General features: G+C 55.7%; 1 protein-coding gene across 2 annotated transcripts; it reads right to left on the bottom strand.

Annotated features, from left to right (window-relative positions):
- Window positions 1-272: 272 nt before the first annotated feature.
- On the bottom strand, window positions 273-19723 carry ZNF395 (zinc finger protein 395). 2 transcript variants are annotated; one of them, XM_030448619.1, is made up of 10 exons: window positions 19622-19723; window positions 10731-10980; window positions 8203-8420; window positions 7705-7817; window positions 6123-6358; window positions 5900-6000; window positions 3375-3639; window positions 1784-1876; window positions 1471-1574; window positions 273-579 (listed from the first exon to the last, which is right to left on the bottom strand). In XM_030448619.1, exons 1-10 carry the CDS (start codon window positions 19711-19713, stop codon window positions 468-470), a joined length of 1584 nt encoding a protein of 527 aa, XP_030304479.1. In that variant the 5' UTR covers window positions 19714-19723; the 3' UTR covers window positions 273-467. The 2 variants fall into 2 exon arrangements, with proteins under 2 accessions (XP_030304479.1, XP_030304480.1); XM_030448620.1 differs by lacking the exon at window positions 19622-19723 and adding an exon at window positions 19264-19294.
- Between the last annotated feature and the right edge of the window lie 671 nt (window positions 19724-20394).

The following is a 20394-nucleotide window of genomic DNA, read 5'->3' on the forward strand; positions in this document are numbered from 1 at the left end:
TAAAGGTCACCACCCCCTCCCCTTCAAGGATCCGAGGGGTGGGCATTTTCCTAGGTAGTCAAAAAGAGCAGGAGAAGCTGCTCCAGCACCTCCCAGCCCTGCTGAGACACCTCGGGAGATTTTAGGGCTGACCTGGGAAATGGAAGCAGCTCTTTGGTCCCCAGATCACCTACAATCTCCCTCAAAAAAACACCCTGAGGAACCAGCTTCTTTCCCAGCCCCGGCTTTGATTGTTCAAAGGGAGCTACTCTTAAAAAAAAAAAAGTTGGGAAAAAAAAAAGGTTTTTGTTTGAAGAGCAAACCCAGCAGATGCACAATGTACGGGAGGAGGAATTTACACGCAGCTCTGGAGGTGTCTTCTGGGGGCCACAGGAGGTACCTCCAAGGTCCCTGGTTGCAGCAGTGAGGGACTTGGGTGCTCCCCGGGGTAGGAGCAGGGGAGGGGAGGTGGCACCAGGGTGCCAGGCTCAGTCCAGGAAACGCTGGCAGGCTTTTTTCCACCGGCAAGCTGTGCACCACTGGTCCCGGTGCTCGATGCCGTAAACCTTACGGCACTTCTTGGCTTCCCCACGGACCTTCCTGTAACAAAGTAAAAGGGAATAAATCACAGATTCATAAATTGTCAGGGGATAGAAGGGACCTCTAGAGCTCACCCAGTCCAACCCCCCCTGCCCCAGCAGGATCCCCCAGGGCAGGACACACAGAACACATCCAGGGGGTTTGGAAAGGCTCCAGAGAAGGAGACTCCACAACCTCTCTGGGCAGCCTGGGCCAGGGCTCCCTCACCCTCACACTCCACAAGTTTCTCCTCAGCTTGAGCTGGAACTTCCTCTGTTCCAGCTCCAACCCATTATTCCTTGTCCTGTTCCTGGGCACCCCAACAAGAGATTGGCCCCTTCCTCCTGACACCCACCCCTCAGATATTTAGAGACATTGATCAGATCCCCTCTCAGCCTTCTCTTCTCCAGCCTCAACACCCCCAGGGCTCTCACTCTTCCTTCCCAGCAGAGATGCTCAAGTCCCTTCAGCACCCTCAGGGCTCTCCCTTGGCCTCTCTCCAGTAGATCCCAGTCTCTCCTCAACTGGGGAGCCCCAAACTGGAGCCAGGATTCCAGGTGTGGTCTCCCCAGGGCAAAACAGAGGGGCAGGAGAACCTCCCCAGATCTGCTGGACACACTTTTCCTGATGCCCCCCAGGATCCCCTCTTGGCCACACTGTTGACCCATGGAGAATTCCCTGCCCACTGGGGCTCCAAGGTTCTCCAGGAAGCTGCTTTCCAGCAGGACATCCCTCACCTATCCTGGTGGTTGGGGTTATTCCTCCCCAGGTGCAGGAAAATAACATTTACCAACCCATTACAGACCTTCAGGGGTGTATCTAAAGGGTGAGGCCCCATAATCATCATTCCAGTGCTGGGAGGGCACCCATCTCCCTCCAACTCTGCACCCCCCTGGCTGGTGGGACCCTCACCTGGTGCTGATGGACACCCTGGGTGGTGAGGCAACGATCAGGTGGGATTTGAGCATGGAAGTGGGTGCTTGGGGTTCACTGAAGCTGAGCGACCGGCTTCGCACCTGCGGGGGAAATTGGGAGTCAAAGGACAGCAGGGACAAGTTGGTTCCCTGTCCCCCGTGTCCCCTCGTGTCCTTCCTTGTGGAAGAGAAGGGTGCCCCCAGCCCACAAACCTGTTGGAAGTGAGGAAGGAGGAGAAAAGAAGTCCCCATAGCTCCCAGCCCAAGCCTGCACCCCAAAAAGAGGAAGGGGAGAGGCAGGAGGGACTCACCGGTGACAGGGAGGGGAGAGTCGAGGTGGCAGTGGCCCAGCTGATGCTGGTGAAGATGTGGGGGGACACTGGAATTTGGATCGAGGGCAAGGCCTGGGGGAGGGAAGGAAAAAACAGTTCAGCAATAGCCCCTGGGCATTCACCTCCCTGAGACCCTCAGCCCCTTCTCCTCCAGGGCTGGATCCTGCACAGCCCCAGCCCTGTGTGTGGCACCCTTGGGCACAGCAGCTGCTTCACTCCTGCAGCTGCTTTTGGTTGCAAAGCCAAAACACACAGAGATTGATAGAACCCCAGACTGGTTTGGTGCCATCCCCCTGCCATGGTCAGGGACCCCTCCCCCAGCCCAGGGTGCTCCAAGCCCCATCCAACCTGGGCTGAGACACTGCCAGGGATGGGGCAGCCACAGCTTCCTTGGGCAACCTGGGCAACCAGGGGCTCAGCACCCTCACCCCAAGCAATTCCTCCCTCACATCTCATCCCCAGCTCCCCTCTCCCAGCTCCAAACCCTTCCCCCTTCTCCTGTCCCACTCCAGCCCAGCCAGGACATCACCTTATTCCAGGCCACCACTAACCCATGTCCCACACCTGAGAATCACAGAATGCTCATGGCTGGAAAGGACCTTGGAGATCACCAAGTCCAACCAAACCATTTCTCCCTCCCTCCCTCCCTCCCTGCCCAAGATCTCCTCTCCATCTCCCCTCTCCCAGCTCCAAACCCTTCCCCCTCGCAGGCTCCCATCCCTCCAGGCCCTTGTCCCAAGTCCCTCCCCAGCTTTCCTGGAGCCCCTTCAGGCACTGGAAGGTGCTCTAAGGTCTCCCCGGTGCAGCCTTCTCTTCTCCAGCCTCAACACCCCCAACTCTCTCAGCCTGGCTCCAGAGCAGAGCTGCTCCAGCCCTCCCAGCATCCAGGAGGAGGATCTGTGTATTTTTACACCTCTTTACACAACCTTTTTGCTTTTAGATGGTATCACATCCAATCCCTGGGCTGGGAGTGCATACAGATGCAGCTCATGGACCTGTATCTACTCTATCCCTGTACTACCCTGCAGCTCCAGACCAGCATTCACCTCCCAAGCAGCCCTTGGGACAATGGCCACAGGGCCAGGGTGCCCATGGGGCCACCACTCTGGGTGCTGTGCCTCAAAAGCTGCTGCTCTGGCCGAGGTGTGCAGCAGGGAGGTGCAGGATCCGGCAGGGCTGCATTCCAGCCCCTGTTATCTGCTGGCAGCTGGGTGTGGTGCATACCAGAACCCGGGTAATTGCAGGGGAGCAGAGGCCAGGAGCTCCCCCTGAGCCTCAGCAGAAGCCAGGGGAGGTTTAGGTTGGAGCTGGGGAAGAATTTCTGCCTGGAAAGGGTTGTCAGGGCCTGGCCCAGGCTGCCCAGGGCAGGGCTGGAGTCCCCATCATGCCTGGAGGGGTTTCAGAGCAACCCCTGGGGATGTGGGGATGAGGGATATGGGGCAAGGGTCTGGCCGTGCTGGCTTAGCTGTTGGGACTTGATGAGCTTAAAGATCTTTTCCAACTGAAAGGTTTTTCTAATTCTTAAGATTTCAGGAGGTGACAGAGCCTCAAGGAGTTGCTACCAGCTCACCTGGTAGGCATGATCAGCCTGGATGTGCCAGAAGGAGCTGGGGGCAGACTGGCTCAGGGTGCTGCTGGCCAGGGCAGGCTCTGGCATTGCTTGCTCCAGCAGTAGAGGCTCAGGCTTGGCCAGGGCTTGCTGGATGATGATGGGGGCAGAGACAGATGTGGGGCTGGTGGCAGGGGCCACCTCTGGTGCTGGCTCTTCCTTCACCTGCACTTCAGTGTAGTAGAAATCCTCCTCCCGCTTCCGCTGGTCAGAGTCTGCACTGTCCCTGCCAGGGAGGAAAAAAGGAGAGGGGTGAAAAGTCAGGAGGGGGAAAAAGTCAGTCCCTGCTTCCATCCAACTCAGCAGCCCCCAAACTCCCAGAGGCAGAGCCATCTCACCCTCCTGGGCAGAGCAGGCACAGCCCCTGCAGCAGCTTTTGGCACTTCTAAGGGAGACCACAGAAAGATAAAATAATTTGGGTTGGAAGGTCAGAATAATTTGGGTATAAAGCTCACCCAGTCCAACCCCCTGCAGTATCAGGGACACCCTCACCCAGATCAGGGTGCTCAGAGCCTCCTCAAGCCTCACCTTGAACATCTCCAGGGATGAGGCCTCAACCCCCTCCCTGGGCACCCTGTGCCATTGTTCCACTGCCCTCATGGGACACAACTTGTTCCAAAAATCCCATCTAAAGCTGCTCTTCTCTACATCAATACCTCTTCCAGGACCTTTCAAAATCCTGGCACACTGACAGGACAGCACTGAAAATCCTCTGCTTGTTTCTAATCAAATTCATTTAGCTGGCTGTTCACTCAGCAGGTAACAGCCTCTGGAGTCTTTTTTATCTTTTTTTTTTTTTTTCTCATTATGTTCCCATTTCTATTCTTGAGCACTGGATGGCAGTCCAGCACTGCTCTTCTGCCCTGGCAATCGCATTTCCAAAGGAAGAAGAGAAGAAAAATTACACATGGGGAAAACACAGACACAAATAGAGGATTTTGGGGTGAGAAGTGCAGTGGGGCCACAAAAGGAGAAGACAGCAAAGCTGATACCCTCACCCACACCCTCAGCACTTGGTAGTTTGGGGGGAATTCACAGGAGATCAATGAATCACAGAATGGACTGATTTGGGTTGGGAGGGACCTTAAAGTTCCCCCAGTGCCCCCCCTGCATGGTCAGGGACCCCTCCCCCAGCCCAGGGTGCTCCAAGCCCCATCCAACCTGGGCTGAGACACTGCCAGGGATGGGGCAGCCACAGCTTCCTTGGGCAACCTGGGGCTCAAATTCAAGAATTTCTTCCTCATCTCCAACCTCACTCTCCCCTCTTCCAGTTTTAACCCATTTCCCTTGTCCTCTCCCTACCCCCCTGTGTCCAAAGCCCTCCCCCAGCTTTCTTGGAGCCCCTTCAGATATTGGAAGGTTGCTCTGAGCTCACCTGGGAGCCTCCTCTTCTCCAGGCTGAACAAGCCCAATCCCTCAGCCTGGCTTCCCAGGGAGGTGCTCAGCCCTCTGAGCATTTGAGTGGCTCTGCTCTGGACACCTTCCAGGATCATCAAAGATCAGGACAGAGCAAAGAAAAACTGCCCAAAGGGGTGGCCACCACTGGGATGGCACATGGGTGGTGGAGGTGGAGCCAACCCCCAGCACAACAGGCAGAGCTCTCAAGCTGCCAGCCCTTGTGAAACCCCACTGGGCTGGTGCCTTCTGGATTCTGCCCAGGAGCCTGGGGCTCACGTGTAAACTCAGCACCTGCCAGTGCAAAATGCACACATGAGCTGGGCAGTCCTGAAGCCAAAAGATAGCTCCTGTGCTGCCAGAAAGCTCTGGGCTCCCTGAGTGTGGACATGTGGAAGAGTGGCTGCAGTGATATGGGCTGCCTGGCTGAGAACTGCCAAGCTCAGGGCAGAGGAGACAGTATCTCCAATACTGGGGATATTGGTAGAATCCCAGACCAGTTTTGGTGGGAAATGACCTTAAAGCTCAACCAGTCCCAACCCCTGCCATGGTCAGGGACCCCTCCCCCAGCCCAGGGTGCTCCAAGCCCCATCCAACCTGGGCTGAGACACTGCCAGGGATGGGGCAGCCACAGCTTCCTTGGGCAACCTGGGCAACCAGGGGCTCAGCACCCTCACCCCAAGCAATTCCTCCCTCACATCTCATCCCCAGCTCCCCTCTCCCAGCTCCAAACCCTTCCCCCTTCTCCTAGCCCACTCCAGCCCAGCCAGGACATCACCTTATTCCAGGCCACCACTAACCCATGTCCCACACCTGAGAATCACAGAATGCTCATGGCTGGAAAGGACCTTGGAGATCACCAAGTCCAACCAAACAATTTCTCCCTCCCTGCCCAAGATCTCCTCTCCATCTCCCCTCTCCCAGCTGGAAACCCTTCCCCCTCATCCCATCCCCCTAGGCCTTTGTCCAAAGCCCTTCCCCAGCTTCCTTTCAGGCCCCCTTAAGGACAGGAAATTTACATTCACTGTGAGAATCACAAATGGGGCAGCTCTGGTGGTCAGGCAGGGAAGGAGATGAGACTTTTGCCTTACCCCAGGTGCTGGGTCTTGACGTGCCTCTTGATGCCGACGATGGAGCGCAGGACCTTGCCGCAGCTCGGCCACAGGCACTTGTACATCACCTTCACAGAGTTCTGGGGGAGAGACACAGCCTGGCTCACCCCCTGCCTGGTGGCAGCGTCCCTTCCAGGGGACACCAGCACGATTCCAGTCACCCCAGTGGTTGCTGGGCCCCTCCCACCCCCACCAGCAGTACCTTCCTCTTGCGTGGGGCGGGTTCGTCAAGGAGAAAGGGGTCGGAGTCGGTCTCGAAGCCGTCGTCAGCCTGGGGGGAGCTCAAGGCCTCACTGGAGTATTTGGGGCTGCCAGCAGGGTGGGGGGGTGAGGGGGTGGAGATGTCACTGCCACCACTCCAGTGCCCACTGGTGGTGCTGCTGCCACTGTCCGAGACATCACCGCTTTCCTTCCAGGGATCACAGGCTGCCCGGGAGGCTGTGGGGAAGGGGACATGGCCTCAGCTTGGGGACAACCAAACCCCCAGCCCTAGGCAGAGATCAGCTCTGAGGCTGGAGAGAATCACAGAATGGGTTGGGTTGGGAAGGAGCTTCAAAGATCATCAAGATCCCCTGCATGGGCAGGGACACTTCCCACTAGGATGTCCAACGCTTCATCCAACCTGGCCTGAGACACTGCCAGGGATGGGGCATCAACCATCTCCCTGGGCAACTTCTTCCAGATTCTTACTACCCTCATGGTGAGCTTTTTTTTTCATGATTACCTAACCTAAATCTCCCCTCTTTCAGTTTAGAACCATTACCCCTTGTCCTGTCAGTGCCCTCTCAGACGAAAAGTCCCTCCCCAGCTTTCCTGCAGCCCCTTCATGTACTGGAAGGTGCTCTAAGGTCTCCCCAGACCCTTCTTTCCTCCAAGCTGAATAGCTCCAACCTTCCTTCTATTTAAAAAAAAAACCACAAACAAGCCCTCAAGCAAGGTGAAGCCTTTGCACTTTTGCTCAGCTCCCAATTATTGGCCCTTTATCCCTGTTTCATTTTTCACTTCCCTTCCCCATCCTCCTTGGCACCAGCAGTGCCCCCCGGGGTGCAGCCAGTGCCAGGGGCACACACACTTCCCACGGCTCCAGAGGAGTTATTTTTATCCTTCTGTCTACATTTGACTCCTGGGGAATGAAACAGACTCTAAAAAAAGGAACAGCGACCGGGCAGTGCTCCCTGGCCTGGGACTCCTGGGTGGGGGGGCTCCCCCAGGATGGTTTTGGAGGGCAGGGTCACCCCCACCACGCTGCCAGGGGTGTCCTGGCTTGCTCAGCCCCAAGAAGCACCCGTGGGCTCCACTGTGACCTGGGTGCTGCTCCCTGGCCACCTCCAGGGTCTCATCACACTCACACCAAAGAATTTTTTCCTCAGAACTCATCTGAAATCTCCCTTCCTGCAGTTTGGAACCCTGTCCCCCTGCCCTACCCACAGCACAATCCCTGTCCTGGCACTTAATTGTTTGTCACCCAGCAAAGCATCACTGGGTGACACTGAGAAACCATAAAATCACAGAACCACAGAATCTGTCGAGTTGGAAGGGACCTATCAGGATCATCAGCTCCTGTCCCTGTGTAGGGCACCCTCAGAATCACCCCACGTGCCTGATACCATCATCCAAACACTTCTTGAACTCAGGCAGGCTTGGTGCTGTCACCACTTCCCTGGGGGAAAAGCAGTTCCAAAGGGCACAGCACATTTCTCCACATCTCTTTTTTTTTTTTTTCCCCTCTTTTTTTGTTTCAGATGATGTTTTTTTTTTGCCAAAGCCATGAAACACAGACTCACGGGGGATGCTGCTCTCAGTGGCAGGAGGGCTCTGCACCACGGGGCTGCAGGAGAGGCTGGTCAGCACCATGGCTGCCACCATCTCATCCATCTCCACAGCAGCATCAGCTTTCCTGTAGGGAGAGGGATGGGAAACACCCCGAGGGGAAAAAGCAAATTAACATCCTGGGTATGACCCAGGGAATCACCCAGAACCCAAAGGGCAGCAGCATCTGCAGGATCCACAACCATCCCCCCACATCCCTCCATAAACTCCAAGTCATTTCTAAATCTTTGGGAAGGATGTTTTCTCCCTGTTTAGGAGGAAAATAAGTTTTCAAATCCCCTTAATCCCTAAATTTAAACATCCCTTGGATAATCCAGCACTGGGAAGGCAGATCTATCCCCAAGCTCCATCACTGCCCTCTCTCTGGCTGCAAACCCCAAACTCTGGCATTGCTGGAGCCACCAAGATCCCCCCCCCTGAGGGAGAGAAAACCCCCAACCCAAATCACCAACCTCTTGGGTACATCGATGCTGCTGGACACAGATCTCTGCAGCACCTCGGCAGGGCCAGGACCACCAGGAGAGGGCAGGGCTGGGGTCTGGGGCACATCCTGCACCCTCCAGCAGGCCTGCAAACCCTGCTCAGGCAGCAGCACCTTCACCTTGTCACCCAGGGGGTTGTGCTGCTCCATCAGGCCCGGGCACTCCTGCCCGTTGTAGGTGACAAGGACCTGAAAATGGCACAAGAGGGGTGGGGGTCACTTCCCACCCTGCTGCAGCACAAGCCAAGCCTGAGCCCACTGCAGGATTCCCCTCCCTCTTCCCGCAGTAGAGGGAGCTCCAGAGGGATTTAGGACTGTCCTGAAGGGTTTGGACTTCAGACTGCTGTCACAGCAAAGCAAAGAGGTGGCCAGGGTTCATCCCAACCCCACCACCAAAAGACCTGGCTCTTCCCAGGCACAAGCTCCCTGACTCCAGGAATCCCATGGATCTCCTGAGCCAGCACCAGCTGCTGCCTCCCTCGAGTGTTGTGGTTTTGAGTGGACTTTTCTCCAAGGATTTGTCTGCTTTGGCTTTGCTCTCACATCATCCTGCTGCAAGGACTCTCACAGGCATTAAACACCCTGGCAAAGTATGGAGATAAAAGGATTAAAAGCCAGAGGGGGACAAGGAACAGAGGTTCCCCTGGGTGCTGGATTCACAGTTTGGTTCCTCCAGTCCCAGCTCCTTGGGGAAGGTGATGTGCAAACTTCACCTCCTCCTTCATAGTTTCCCAAACTCCTCCTGATAGGCAAGTTTTCCACCACCACCCATCAGCCTATTTCTGTTAATGGAAATGTATCTGTGTCCAAAGATGCTCCAGATGTCTCTGGCTATTTATAGGAATAGGAACATCTCTTTATGGAAGCACCATGGGTGGACACACGCACCCACACCCTGACCAAGGCAGAGCTTGTGAGAGCAGCTCAGGTGGGACCTTCTTCTGGAAAAAAATACCCAAGAAATGACCAAGGTTGAAGGAGATCAGTACAAGTGCACAGAAACCCTGACCTCACTTTCTGAAAACAAGAGTGAGGATTCAAAGATGATCCAGGAGCTGGAGCAGCTCTGCCATGAGGAGAGGCTGAGGAGCTGGGATTGTTCAGCCTGGAGAAGAGAAGCCTCAGGGGGACCTTAGAGCTGCCCCCTAATCCCTGAAGGGAACCTCCAGGAAGGCTGCAGAGGGACTTTTCCTGAGTGTCCAGTGACAGGAGAAGGGGAAATGGATGGAAAGTGCAGGAGAAGAGGTTCAGGCTGGATCTGAGGAAGAAGTTCTTCAGCAGGAGGGTGCTGAGACTCTGGAACAGATTGCCCAGAGAAGCTGTGGCTGCCCCCTCCCTGGAGGTGTTCAGGGCCAGGTTGGATGAGGCTTGGAGCAGCCTGGGCTGGATGAGAGGTGTCCCTGGGCATGGCAGGGGGGTTGGAGGAAATGATCTCTAAGGTCCCATCCAACCTGAGCTGTTCTGTGATTATTCCCTGTGAAACACAGGAGTTGTCTCCCTGACAATGTGTGCCAAGAGGAGCCAACACCTCCCTTGGCTTTGCAGAGCCACAGCCACAGATCCTGCCTCTTGCTCCCAGTAGAGGAAAACAGCTCTCACCATCCTCTGGTTAATAAAAACTGGGCAGAAGGAGCCAGAAAACTGGACTGGGGCCTTATTTACTCTCTGTGTCACAAGCTCTGGCCAAAGAAGGTTTTAGAGTCCTGCAGGTATCAGCCAAGAAATAAACTTTACAGCAGCAGCTCCCAGCTGCCCTCCAACAATGCTGTCTGGCCTGACATCAACAGGAACTGATCCAGTGGGACTGAAAACAAGCACTGCTCCCTTCCCCAAGCAGCATCTCCTAAGAATTAGACTGGATGAGGTCCCTTCCAACCTGACACTCCATGATTCTATGGAGCTCCAAGGATCAGGAGCTCAGGGCACAAGGAACAGCAGGCTCCAGCAGGACTAGACATCCTTTCTAGGTGAGCCATCACATCTTGTTCTTAACCAAGAGCTTCTTCACCATGTATGTCCACACCCTTGACCCCTGACCCTACAAAAAGCTGCTGCAGACTGAGCTCTGAAGGCTGGAGCCATGAGGCTCATGGAGCTGGGGGGCTCCTTGCCATTTGCCTTCAGATGTTACTGTGGGTAATGGGGAGGTAAGACAAGTCCATGGAAGAGAAGTCCACACGGAGTCACTGACTGTATGGAAGACAACTCCCTCAGCCTCAGACAGCTGGGGAACACTAGAGGGAAGCATCAGGCCTTCTTATCTCCTTCTCAAGGCAGCCACTTTTGGCTAGGACTAGAGACATCTCCTCCAGGAGAGGAGCTTCTTGAGCTGGCACAGTCCAAACCCCTCAGGCACAACCAGAAAAGCACTAACACCCCTTAAGAGCTCTCAGTAATCACACCTCCCCACTGCACCTCACATTCAGAGAGCCTGAGGAGTTTTATTCCCCACTGGAGCACATCCCACCACCCCAGGACACCAGGAGCTCCATGACCTACCTGCTGCCCGGCACAGAGCTGCCGGTGGCTGGGGCTGGGGACCCTGGGTGCCTGGCTGCTCTCCTCCACTGCTGGCATGCAGAGTCCATCCTCTGGGTGGGCAGGGAGCTGGCTGAGGTCAGTCTGCAAGCTGGAGATCTGGGGGGGCACTAGCACCCCCTCAGCCAAGGTGCTGGGGGCAGAGACACGGGTGCCGAGCAGGGAGCGCTTCCCCAGGCGCCTGGACAGCACGCTGGCCATCTCGGAGAAGCTGTGGAGGAGAAGGACAAGAGGAGGATGTTACCTTCCCTGAGGGACCATGATGTTCAATTTGTGCTTTCCCAACACCCTACGAGCACAAAAAAAAAAAAAACCAGAAAGAAGAAGGGAGCTCCCTGCTGCTCCAGCAGCCCCGTGCCAGGATGGAGCAGCACTTGGACACAGGGGCCACATCCAGCTCTGGAGCCCTCAGCACAGGAAGGACATGGAGCTGATGGAGAGGGTCCAGAGGAGGGGCATGGAAATGCTCAGGGGGCTGGATAAAACTGGAGAGGTGAGCCCAGATGAACTTCATGAGCTTTAACAAGGCCAAGCAGAGGGTCCTGCAGCTGGGTCAGAACCATCTGCACTGTCAGGCCAAGCTGGGGGATGAGGTGTTAGAAGGCAGCCCTGCAGAAAAGGGCCTGGGGATGAAGAGCTGGACATGAGCCAACAGTCCCATCACCAAAAGACATCAAAAAGTGTGGTCAGCAGGTTGAGAGAAGGGATTCTGACACTTTGCTCTGCTCTGGTCAGACCTCACCTGGAGTTCTGCATCCAGCTCTGGAGCCCTCAGCACAGGAAGGACATGGAGCTGATGGAGAGGGTCCAGAGGAGGGGCATGGAAATGCTCAGGGGGCTGGAACACCTCTGCTGGGAAGCCAGGCTGAGGGAGCTGGAGGTGTTCAGCCTGGAGAAGAGAAGGCTTTGGGGAGACCTAACAGTGACCTTCCAGTATCTGAAGGGGCTACAGGAAGGGTGGAGAGGGACTGTGTGCAAGGGCCTGGAGTGATAGGATGAGGGGCAATGGGTTTAAATTAGAGAAGAGCAGCTTTAGATTGGATGTGAGGAACAAGTTGTGTCCCATGAGGGCAGTGGAACAATGGCACAGGGTGCCCAGGGAGGGGGTTGAGGCCTCATCCCTGGAGATGTTCAAGGTGAGGCTTGAGGAGGCTCTGAGCACCCTGATCTGGGTGAGGGTGTCCCTGATACTGCAGGGGTTGGACTGGGGGAGCTTTAGAGCTCCCTTCCAATCCAAATCATTCTATGATTCTAAGACACCTTGGGAGCATGGGGACAGCAGTGTGCCTCAGCTCCTCCCAACCTGCAGCTCCTAAACCTGTCTTAAAAAAAAAAAAAAAAAAGGATCAGCCATCAGCCAGCCCAAAGGAAACTCCATAAAACACAGTCATAGAATCACCATGGGTGGAAAGGACCTTCAAGATCAGCGAGTCCAACCATCAGTCCTACACCACTCCAACCACTAAATCATCTCCTGAAACACCACATCTACCCGTTTTTTGGACATCCTCAGGGATGGTGACTCCACCACCTCCCTGGGCAACCTGTTCCAATGCTTCACCACTCTTTTGGGGAAGAATTTTTTCCTAATACCAACCTGAACCTTTCCTGGTGCAACTGGAACCCATCACCTCTTGTCCTCTCACTGGTCCCTGGGGAGAAAAGGCCACCACCCACCTCACTACAGCCTCCTTCAAAGTAGTTTTAGAGGACAATAATAAGCTCTCCCCTCAGCCTCCTCTTCTCCAGGCTGAACAGCCCCAAATCCCTCACCCTCTCCTTGGAAGATCTGTTCTCCAGACCCCTCATCAGCTGATCTTCTCTCCAGCACTTAAAGACCTATTCTCCAGACCCCAAACCCCTCCCAAACCCTTCCCCAGTCAGAACAGCCCTCGGAGCCCACATCCCCCTCTTGTGAGATGTCACCAGCATGTTCCTAAAGCCACCCTGCCACACTGAAACACCCCCCTGCCCTTCTTAACCCTGACCCCCAGACTTGGGCCCCTGCCCAGCACAGTTCTGCAGCTGGGGAGGAAACCTCTCTGGCACAGAATGCCATCCCCCTTCCCAGCCTACCCCCCTGTGCTCCCCTTTTTTGGGAACTCTCATGCTCCTGGGAGAGGTTTCTCCAAGCTCATGTTCAGGGTTGGTCTGCCAACAGAACCTTTCTCCTGCTCTGCTGGTGTTAAGAAAGGAAGGATTTGGAGCATTCTGATCCTAAACTGTTTCCCTGCAACTATCATTAACCTATTTTTACCCCCAGAAATAGTTTCCTTTTCCTCTGACATAGGTTTCCCTCGTCTTGGTGCAGCTCTGCTTGCAAGCCTGGCTCATTTCTCCAGGTTTGTCCATTTTACCACTGTTTTAAAAGAAACAAGCATCTCCACACTTCCTAGAGCACTAAAGGAAACCCAGGCACAGGGATGCAACCAGCCCTCATAAATCCAACTTCTCCTCCATCCCATCCTCCTCCCAAAGCTTCTCCCAGCTCAGCACCCTCTCCAAGGGGTGCAGGAAAGGGAGGCTGAAGGGTGAGGGTGCAAAACCATCACCTGGGCTTGTCAGTGAATGTCACCCTGGGGGGGCTGCAGGTGTCTGGTGGGTCAGAGCACACCCTGGGCCACGGAGAGTCCAAGGTGCTCGTGCAAGAGGGGATTATCCTCAAGCAGATGGGTGCTGGCACCCAGACCCTCCCCTCCTCCTGGGGGTGGCTGTCAGAGATGCTCAGCTCCCCGTTGGGAAGTGGCAGAGGCGTTTTAAAGGCAGATCCAATTTTATTAATTCTTTTTTAACACCTGATTTTTGTTGTCTGGGATGAGAAAAGTTTCCCAAGGAAGCCAAGCAGAGCTCGTTGCTCCTTTCCACCTCTGACCACCCCGGGAAGGGCTCCTCCAAACCACATCCCCACTTCAAACAACACCCCAAAGTTATGAGTGGTTTTATGGACAAACGGAACCCCCGTGCTTTGGCCTCCCCCGAAATCCACCCCTCCCCAAGTAGAAAATTAACAACTTTTGAGGAGTTGTAACAAACAGAGCAGGAGGAAGGGCTGCAAAATGGAGAGAGGAGTGGCAGGGACAGCACCCAGGCCCCATCCCACAGGCAGAGCTGCTCCCTGGGCTTCCCCCTCCTCCCTGTCCACGGAACAGAGAGGACACTGCAGTGAGGGATGCTCCACAGCCCCTTCTGTCTGAAAATGGCTTTTTTTTCCATGCTGCAACGTGTTTTCTGATGAACACAAATGACTTGGCCACACAGCTCTGTTCCCAAATCTCCTTATCGTGGAATAATCATGGTTGGAAAGGACCTTCAAGACCATCGAGTCCAAATGTCAGTCCTACACCACCTTAACCACTAAATCATCTCCTGAAACACCACATCTACCTGTTTTTTGAAAATCCCCAGGGTTGGTGACTCCACCACCTCCCCGGGCAACCTGTTCCAATGCTTCACCACTCTTTTGGTGAAGAAAATTTTCCTAATAACAACCTCAACCTTCCCTGAGAATCACAGAATGGTCATGGGTGGAAAGGACCTTTGAGATCACCAAGTCCAACCAAAGAACTTCTCCCTCCCTCCCTCCCTTTTCAAGATCTCCATCTCCCCTCTCCCAGCTGGAAACCCTTCCCCCTCGCAGGGTCCCATCCCCTTGTCCCAAGTCCCTCCCCAGCTTTCCTGGAGCCCCTTCAGGCACTGGAAGGTGCTCTAAGGTCTCCCCGTTGCAGCCTCCTCTTCTCCAGGCTGAACAGCCCCAGGTCCCTCAGCCTCTCCTTGGAAGATCTGCTCTCCAGACCCCTCATCAGTTGTTCTTCTCTGCACCCTCTCCAGCACCTCGATGTCCTTCCTATACCGTGGTACCCAGGACCACAGGCAGCACTTGAGGTGAGGCCTCACCGAGGCTGAGCACAAGGGTAAGATCCAACCTTTATTTCTCACCCACAAGGAGACCAAAACGGGCTGGAGCAGGGAGGGGACAAGGCAGCGGTTTGCTTTGAATCCCAGAGCTCATAAAAAAAAAAAAGCTGCCACAAAAGCCACTCCACCTTGCCCAGAAATTAACCACACCAGACCACATTTCCTCCCTGCAACACCTTCTAAACCCGGGCAGCAGGAATACGTGGGAACTGCCCTTCCAAGGGCTCAGGGAGTCGATGCCGGTGCCGCCACGGAACAGAACCCGGCGCCGAATCTCCGCCGGTTTTCGAGGCAGCGCTTGGCCGGCAGCCAGGTGCAGGGAAAAGGCAGAAATGAAGGTGGGAGCTGCTTCTCATTTCCTTCAGGGTTTCATTTCGCCTTCCCTTTTCCTTCCCCCTCCAGCCTGAAGAGGAGGGGGGGAAGCAGGCGAGGAGGAGAGAGGACACGCTCGCAACCGGGGGAAGGAAAACCTTTCCCAAAGCTGTTTTTTTGGGGGGGAGCCACGTCTGCTTCCAGCAGACTTTTTGAAGGCCTGGATCCCTTTTCGGCGCTCAACCCGTTAGCCCGAGGGTGACACCAAAAAATCCACACCCAGCATGCCCCAAAACACAAAGCAAGAAGAGGAGCAAGAGCTGGGAGGGTGTCAGTGGTGCAGGGGGAGCTGGGGAGGCCACGCTGCCGCCTCGAGTCCTCCCAGCTGTTAGCAATCACGCGCCGCAGGGGTCAGAGCCGGCACAGATCCCAAATTATTTCTTGCTTCAATGCCGGGCGTGTATTTTGGACAGAGGTTTTTTTGGTTGTGGGTTTGTTATGGTTTTTTTTTGGTTTTTTTTTTCCCCAGTTGTCGCCGGGATGAAGGAAAAAAACCCAACCGGCAGCCCTCGTGCCTACCGGCGTCGCAGCTGGAAAGGCCGGGTGGAGGTTTTTGGGAAAGCAGGCATCTTGTTGGGAATGAGGAACACTTCGTTCAGGGGTGCCAGTGGTAAGTGGGGTGGGTGCCCCCCACACTCACCCTGGATGTTGTTTGCCTGGGGTTTGGCAGGAGGAAGGCAGCTCTGGTGCCAACCAGGACCAGCGGCACAAATCCTCTTCCCAGAGAATGTGGAGTTACAGAGCACCTTCTTTCATTCCTTGTTGGGAATGAGCAACACTTTGTTCAGCATACAGGGAAAGTTGGGGGGCCACGGGGAAGTGGGGTGGGTGCCCCCCACACTCACCCTGGATGTTGTTTGCCTGGGGTTTGGCAGGAGGAAGGCAGCTCTGGTGCCAACCAGGACCAGAAGCACAAATCCTCTTCCCAGAGAATGTGGACTTCCAGAGCACCTTTCTTCATTCCTTGTTGGGAATGAGGAACACTTCCTTCAGCACACAAGGAAAGTCGGGGGGCCACGGGGAAGTGGGGTGGGTGCCCCCCACACTCACCCTGGATGTTGTTTGCCTGGGGTTTGGCAGGAAGAAGGCAGCTCCGGTGCCAACCAGGACCAGAAGCACAAATCCTCTTCCCAGAGAATGTGGAGTTACAGAGCACCTTCTTTCATTCCTTGTTGGGAATGAGGAACACTTCTTTCAGCACACAAGGAAAGTCGGGGGGCCACGGGGAAGTGGGGTGTGTGCCCCCCACACTCACCCTGGATGTTGTTTGCCTGGGGTTTGGCAGGAAGAAGGCAGCTCTGGTGCCAACCAGGACCAGCAGCAGAAATCCTCTTCCCAGAGAATGTGGAATTACAGAGCACCTTTTTTCATTCCTTGTTGGGAATGAGGAACACTTCCTTCAGCATGCAGGGAAAGTCAGGGGGCCATGGGGAAGCGGGGTGGGTGCCCCCCACACTCACTCTGGGTGTTATTTGGGGTTTGGCAGGAGGAAGGCAGCTCTGGTGCCAACCAGGACCAGCATAAATCCTCTTCCCAGAGAATGTGGAATTACAGCGCACCTTTTTCCCCCATTTTTTCCAGAATAAATGCTGGTGGGGTCCCTCAAATCGAGCCTAACGCTGCCACAGACCACCACGCCACAGATCTGCAACTCAAGCCACCAAGTCCAGACTGCAATAGACCCTGAACGCTGCAAGGACTGATAACAAACCCGCTTTTAATCTTCTCTTCCCAACCTGCGGTTTCTGAAGAGCCCCTTCTCGTCCCAAAACATCTCCAAGGCCTTTACAAACCCTTCTCATCCTAAAACATTTCCAAACCCTTTAAAAAAGCCTTCCTCCTAAAAACCTTTCCAAGCCCTTTACAAACCCTTCTCATCCTAAAACATCTCCAAACCCTTTAAGAAACCCTTCGTCCTAAAAACATCTCCAAACCCCTTACAAACCCTTCTCACCCTAAAACATCTCCAAACCCTTTAAAAAGCCCTTTCTCCTAAAAACATCTCCAAACCCTTTAAAAACCCCTTCATCCTAAAAACATCTCCAAACCCTTTAAAAAAAACTTCATCCTAAAAACATCTCCAAGCGCCTTACAAACCCTTCTCATCCTAAAACATCTCCAAGGCCTTTACAAACCCTTCTCCCCCTAAAACATCTCCAAACCCTTTACAAACCCTTCTCACCCTAAAACATCTCCAAACCCTTTAAAAAGCCCTTCATCCTAAAAACATCCCTGAGCCCCTTACAAACCCTTCTCATCCTAAAACATATCCAAACCCTTTAAGAAACCCTTCATCCTAAAAACATCTCCAAACCCTTTAAAAACCCTTCTCATCCTAAAACATCTCCAAACCCTTTAAAAAACCCTTCATCCTAAAAACACCTCCAAACCCTTTACAAAACCCTTCATCCTAAAAACATCTCCAAACCCTTTAAAAAAAACTTCATCCTAAAAACATCTCCAAGCCCCTTAAAAACCCTTCTCATTCTAAAACATCTCCAAGGCCTTTACAAACCCTTCTCACCCTAAAACATCTCCAAACCCTTTAAAAAACCCTTCATCCTAAAAACATCCCTGAGCCCCTTACAAACCCTTCTCATCCTAAAACATCTCCAAACCCTTTACAAAACCCTTCATCCTAAAAACATCTCCAAGCCTGTTACAAACCACACTCCACCTCCGTACCCACGGACACACGTGACTGGGAAACAAGATATCTGCACAGAGCTGTTCCCAAAGTTTGGCACTTCATAAAGAAAAAAAATAAATGAAAAAGAAGTGAGAAGGATCTACCAGCCCAGGACAGAGCCAAACCCACCCTCACGGACGATACTATAAAACAGGAGCTGCTTCCCCAAAGTTTCCTCCTCATCCCAACACTTGCTGCTCGCCAACGTGTCACCAGTGGAACCGGGATGGGTTCCCGACCCTCACCCACCCCAGCGTCGGGGAAATGATTCCGGAGCAAAACGCTTTTGGGGAACACCCGCATGCCTTAAAAAAAAAAAAAAAAAACAAAAATAAAAAGCCACCACAAAAAAAAACCCCAAACCACGCATTTTCTGTCCTAAGGCAGAGCAACTTCCCCAGGCATCACCGTCGGGCCAGGCGGGTGCCAGCGGCGAGGGCAGCCAGGAAGGGAAGGGCGGGGATTTGGTGCTTTCTGGGAGCGATGCCGGCGGGGAATGATTTGAAGTCACGGTAGCGGGACGAGGGGTGCAGCAGGAGCCAAGGCACGTGTGACAGACACGACACGGCCGCGTTCACGCGTGTGTTTGTGTGTGTGTGCATGCGGGCAGGGCACGTGGGGAAGATGGCAGGGCCCCGAGGCAGGGGAGGAAGAAGAGGAGGAGGAGGAGGAGGGAGAGGGCACGTGTGTGCGGGGCGGGCTGCGGGGACAGGGACGGGGAAAGGGGGGGACACAAGCACCGGAGAAACCGGGGGCGGGGCATGCGCTGGGAGGGAGGGGAGGGAAGGGGGGGAAGCACCGGGCACAGGCCCCCAAAGGGCGGGACATTGCACGGGAAGGAGGGGGGGAGACGTGGAAAGAGGCGGGGGGGAATGAAAAGGGGGTAACGGGGGGCGGTGGGTGTACCGCGGGGACATGCACCGGAGGGGAAAGGGGAAGGGGGGTACCGAGGGGACATGCACCGGGGTTGGGTTACCGAGGGAAGGAGGGGTTGTGTACCGGGGGAGGGCATGGAACGGGGGGCTGTGCAACGGGGGGGCATGCAGCGGGGTTGGGTTACTAGAGGGGCACATGGACCGGGGGGAAAGGAGGGTGTTTACCGGGGGGCATGCACCGGGGAAAAGGGGGTGGGGGACTGTGCACCGGCGGGGCACGAACCGGGGGTGGAAAGAGGGGATGTGTACCGGAGCGGGGGGGAACTCATGCACCGGGCAGGCCAGGGGCGTACCGCACACCGAGGGGCAAAAAGGGGAGAGTATGCACCGGGCAGGGGGCACGCACCGGGGGAGGGGGCTCAAACACCGGGAGAAACGGAGGGAAGGCGGGGGATCATACTGGAGAAGCCCCGGGGGTTGGGGCTGAGCGGGAAGGAGTCGGAGAAGGGGGGGCATGCGCCGGGGGACAGCACAGACCGGCGGGTGGGGGTGTGTGTGCGGGGAGGGGGGATGCGGAGCCGGTTCCCCCCAGGGACGGGGCTCGCCCGGCGAGAGAGCGGGCCCGGCGCTGCTCGGCGCTTACCTCCGGCGCGGCTCCCGCCTTCCCCCGCCCTCCTCCCCCGCCGCAGCTTGTTTTGAAATCCCCGTCCCCGCCGCGGCCGGCTCACGTACGCGGCGGCCCCGGGCTGGAGCCCCGCCGGGCGGGGCGGGGAGGAGCCGGGGCCGGGGGAGGTCCGGCCCGGCCCGGGCGGGCGGGAACCACCGCTCCCTCGCGCGGTTTTTTGTTTTTTGGTTTTTTTTTATTTTTTTTTTCCTTCCCTGTGTCCCCTCCCCCCTTTTTTTTTTATTTTTAAATTTTTTATTTTCCCGATGGGGAGGAGGAAGGGAAGAAGAGGCCGGTCGGGGGGAGGAATCCCCATTGCCGCTACCCCGCTACTCACAGCGTCCCAGGGAGCCCCGCTCCGCGCCTCGCCTCGCCGCCGGCCGGGTTAAAGCTCCCGGGGCCGGGCTGGTGTAAACAACCTCCCCACATGCTCAGCCCCTTCCTGCGCATTGGCTCCGTGGTTGCCTTTAAATTCACGCCCCCGCCGCCCGGCCCTGGCCCCAGCCCCGCCGCTCCCGCCGGGTTCCTCCAGCCCGGGGGATGCCGGCGCTCCCCGCCCGCCCACCGCGGGGGGAAGGAAGGCAGCAGGGGAGGTACCGGCTCCTTCCCGCCTCTGCCCTCCAAGCGAGCCGGCTCCGGGAGGATGGGGCAGGATGAAGGGATGGGGGGAGGCACCGTGCTCCCTTCCCGGGCTCCCTGCAGCCCCCCCAGGCTCCCGCTGTTTACCCAAGCGCTGGGGCCGGGCGGTCGGATGGGGGGAGGCTGCAGGCGTGGCGGCTGGCAGCGCTTCTTCTTGCTTACTAAGCTCTATTGGCCTGAAGAAGCGTTTAAAAAAATACATATATTGAAGCTTATATTTTAAAGTTTTATCCATCGGGGCTTCCCACCTCCGCAGGGCCGGTGCTAACCCCGCACTCTCGGCTCAAGGAGCGGGGTCACGCCGCTGTCCTTTTCCCCGCCACCCACGCAGGAACGCCACGGAGGGTCCCGGCTCCACGCCCGCATCCTCTTCATTTGGCATTTAACGAGCCCTACCCCTCATTTATTTTTGATTTGGAGGGGATATGGTGAGGATGCCCAGCTCCAGTCCCCACCACACACAAGCCTCGA

This window comes from Calypte anna, chromosome 3 (assembly GCF_003957555.1).
Source record: "Calypte anna isolate BGI_N300 chromosome 3, bCalAnn1_v1.p, whole genome shotgun sequence".
Lineage (NCBI taxonomy): Eukaryota > Metazoa > Chordata > Aves > Apodiformes > Trochilidae > Calypte > Calypte anna.

Excerpts from the sequence above, each read along its gene's own strand:
- ZNF395 (XM_030448619.1), bottom strand. The coding sequence starts at position 19,713 with ATGTGGGGAGGTTGTTTACACCAGCCCGGCCCCGGGAGCTTTAACCCG. Across the intron at positions 1,877-3,374 it reads AGGCTGATCATGCCTACCAG|GCCTTGCCCTCGATCCAAAT; the intron begins GTGAGCTGGTAG and ends TCCCTCCCCCAG. Across the intron at positions 580-1,470 it reads AGGGTGTCCATCAGCACCAG|GAAGGTCCGTGGGGAAGCCA; the intron begins GTGAGGGTCCCA and ends ACTTTGTTACAG.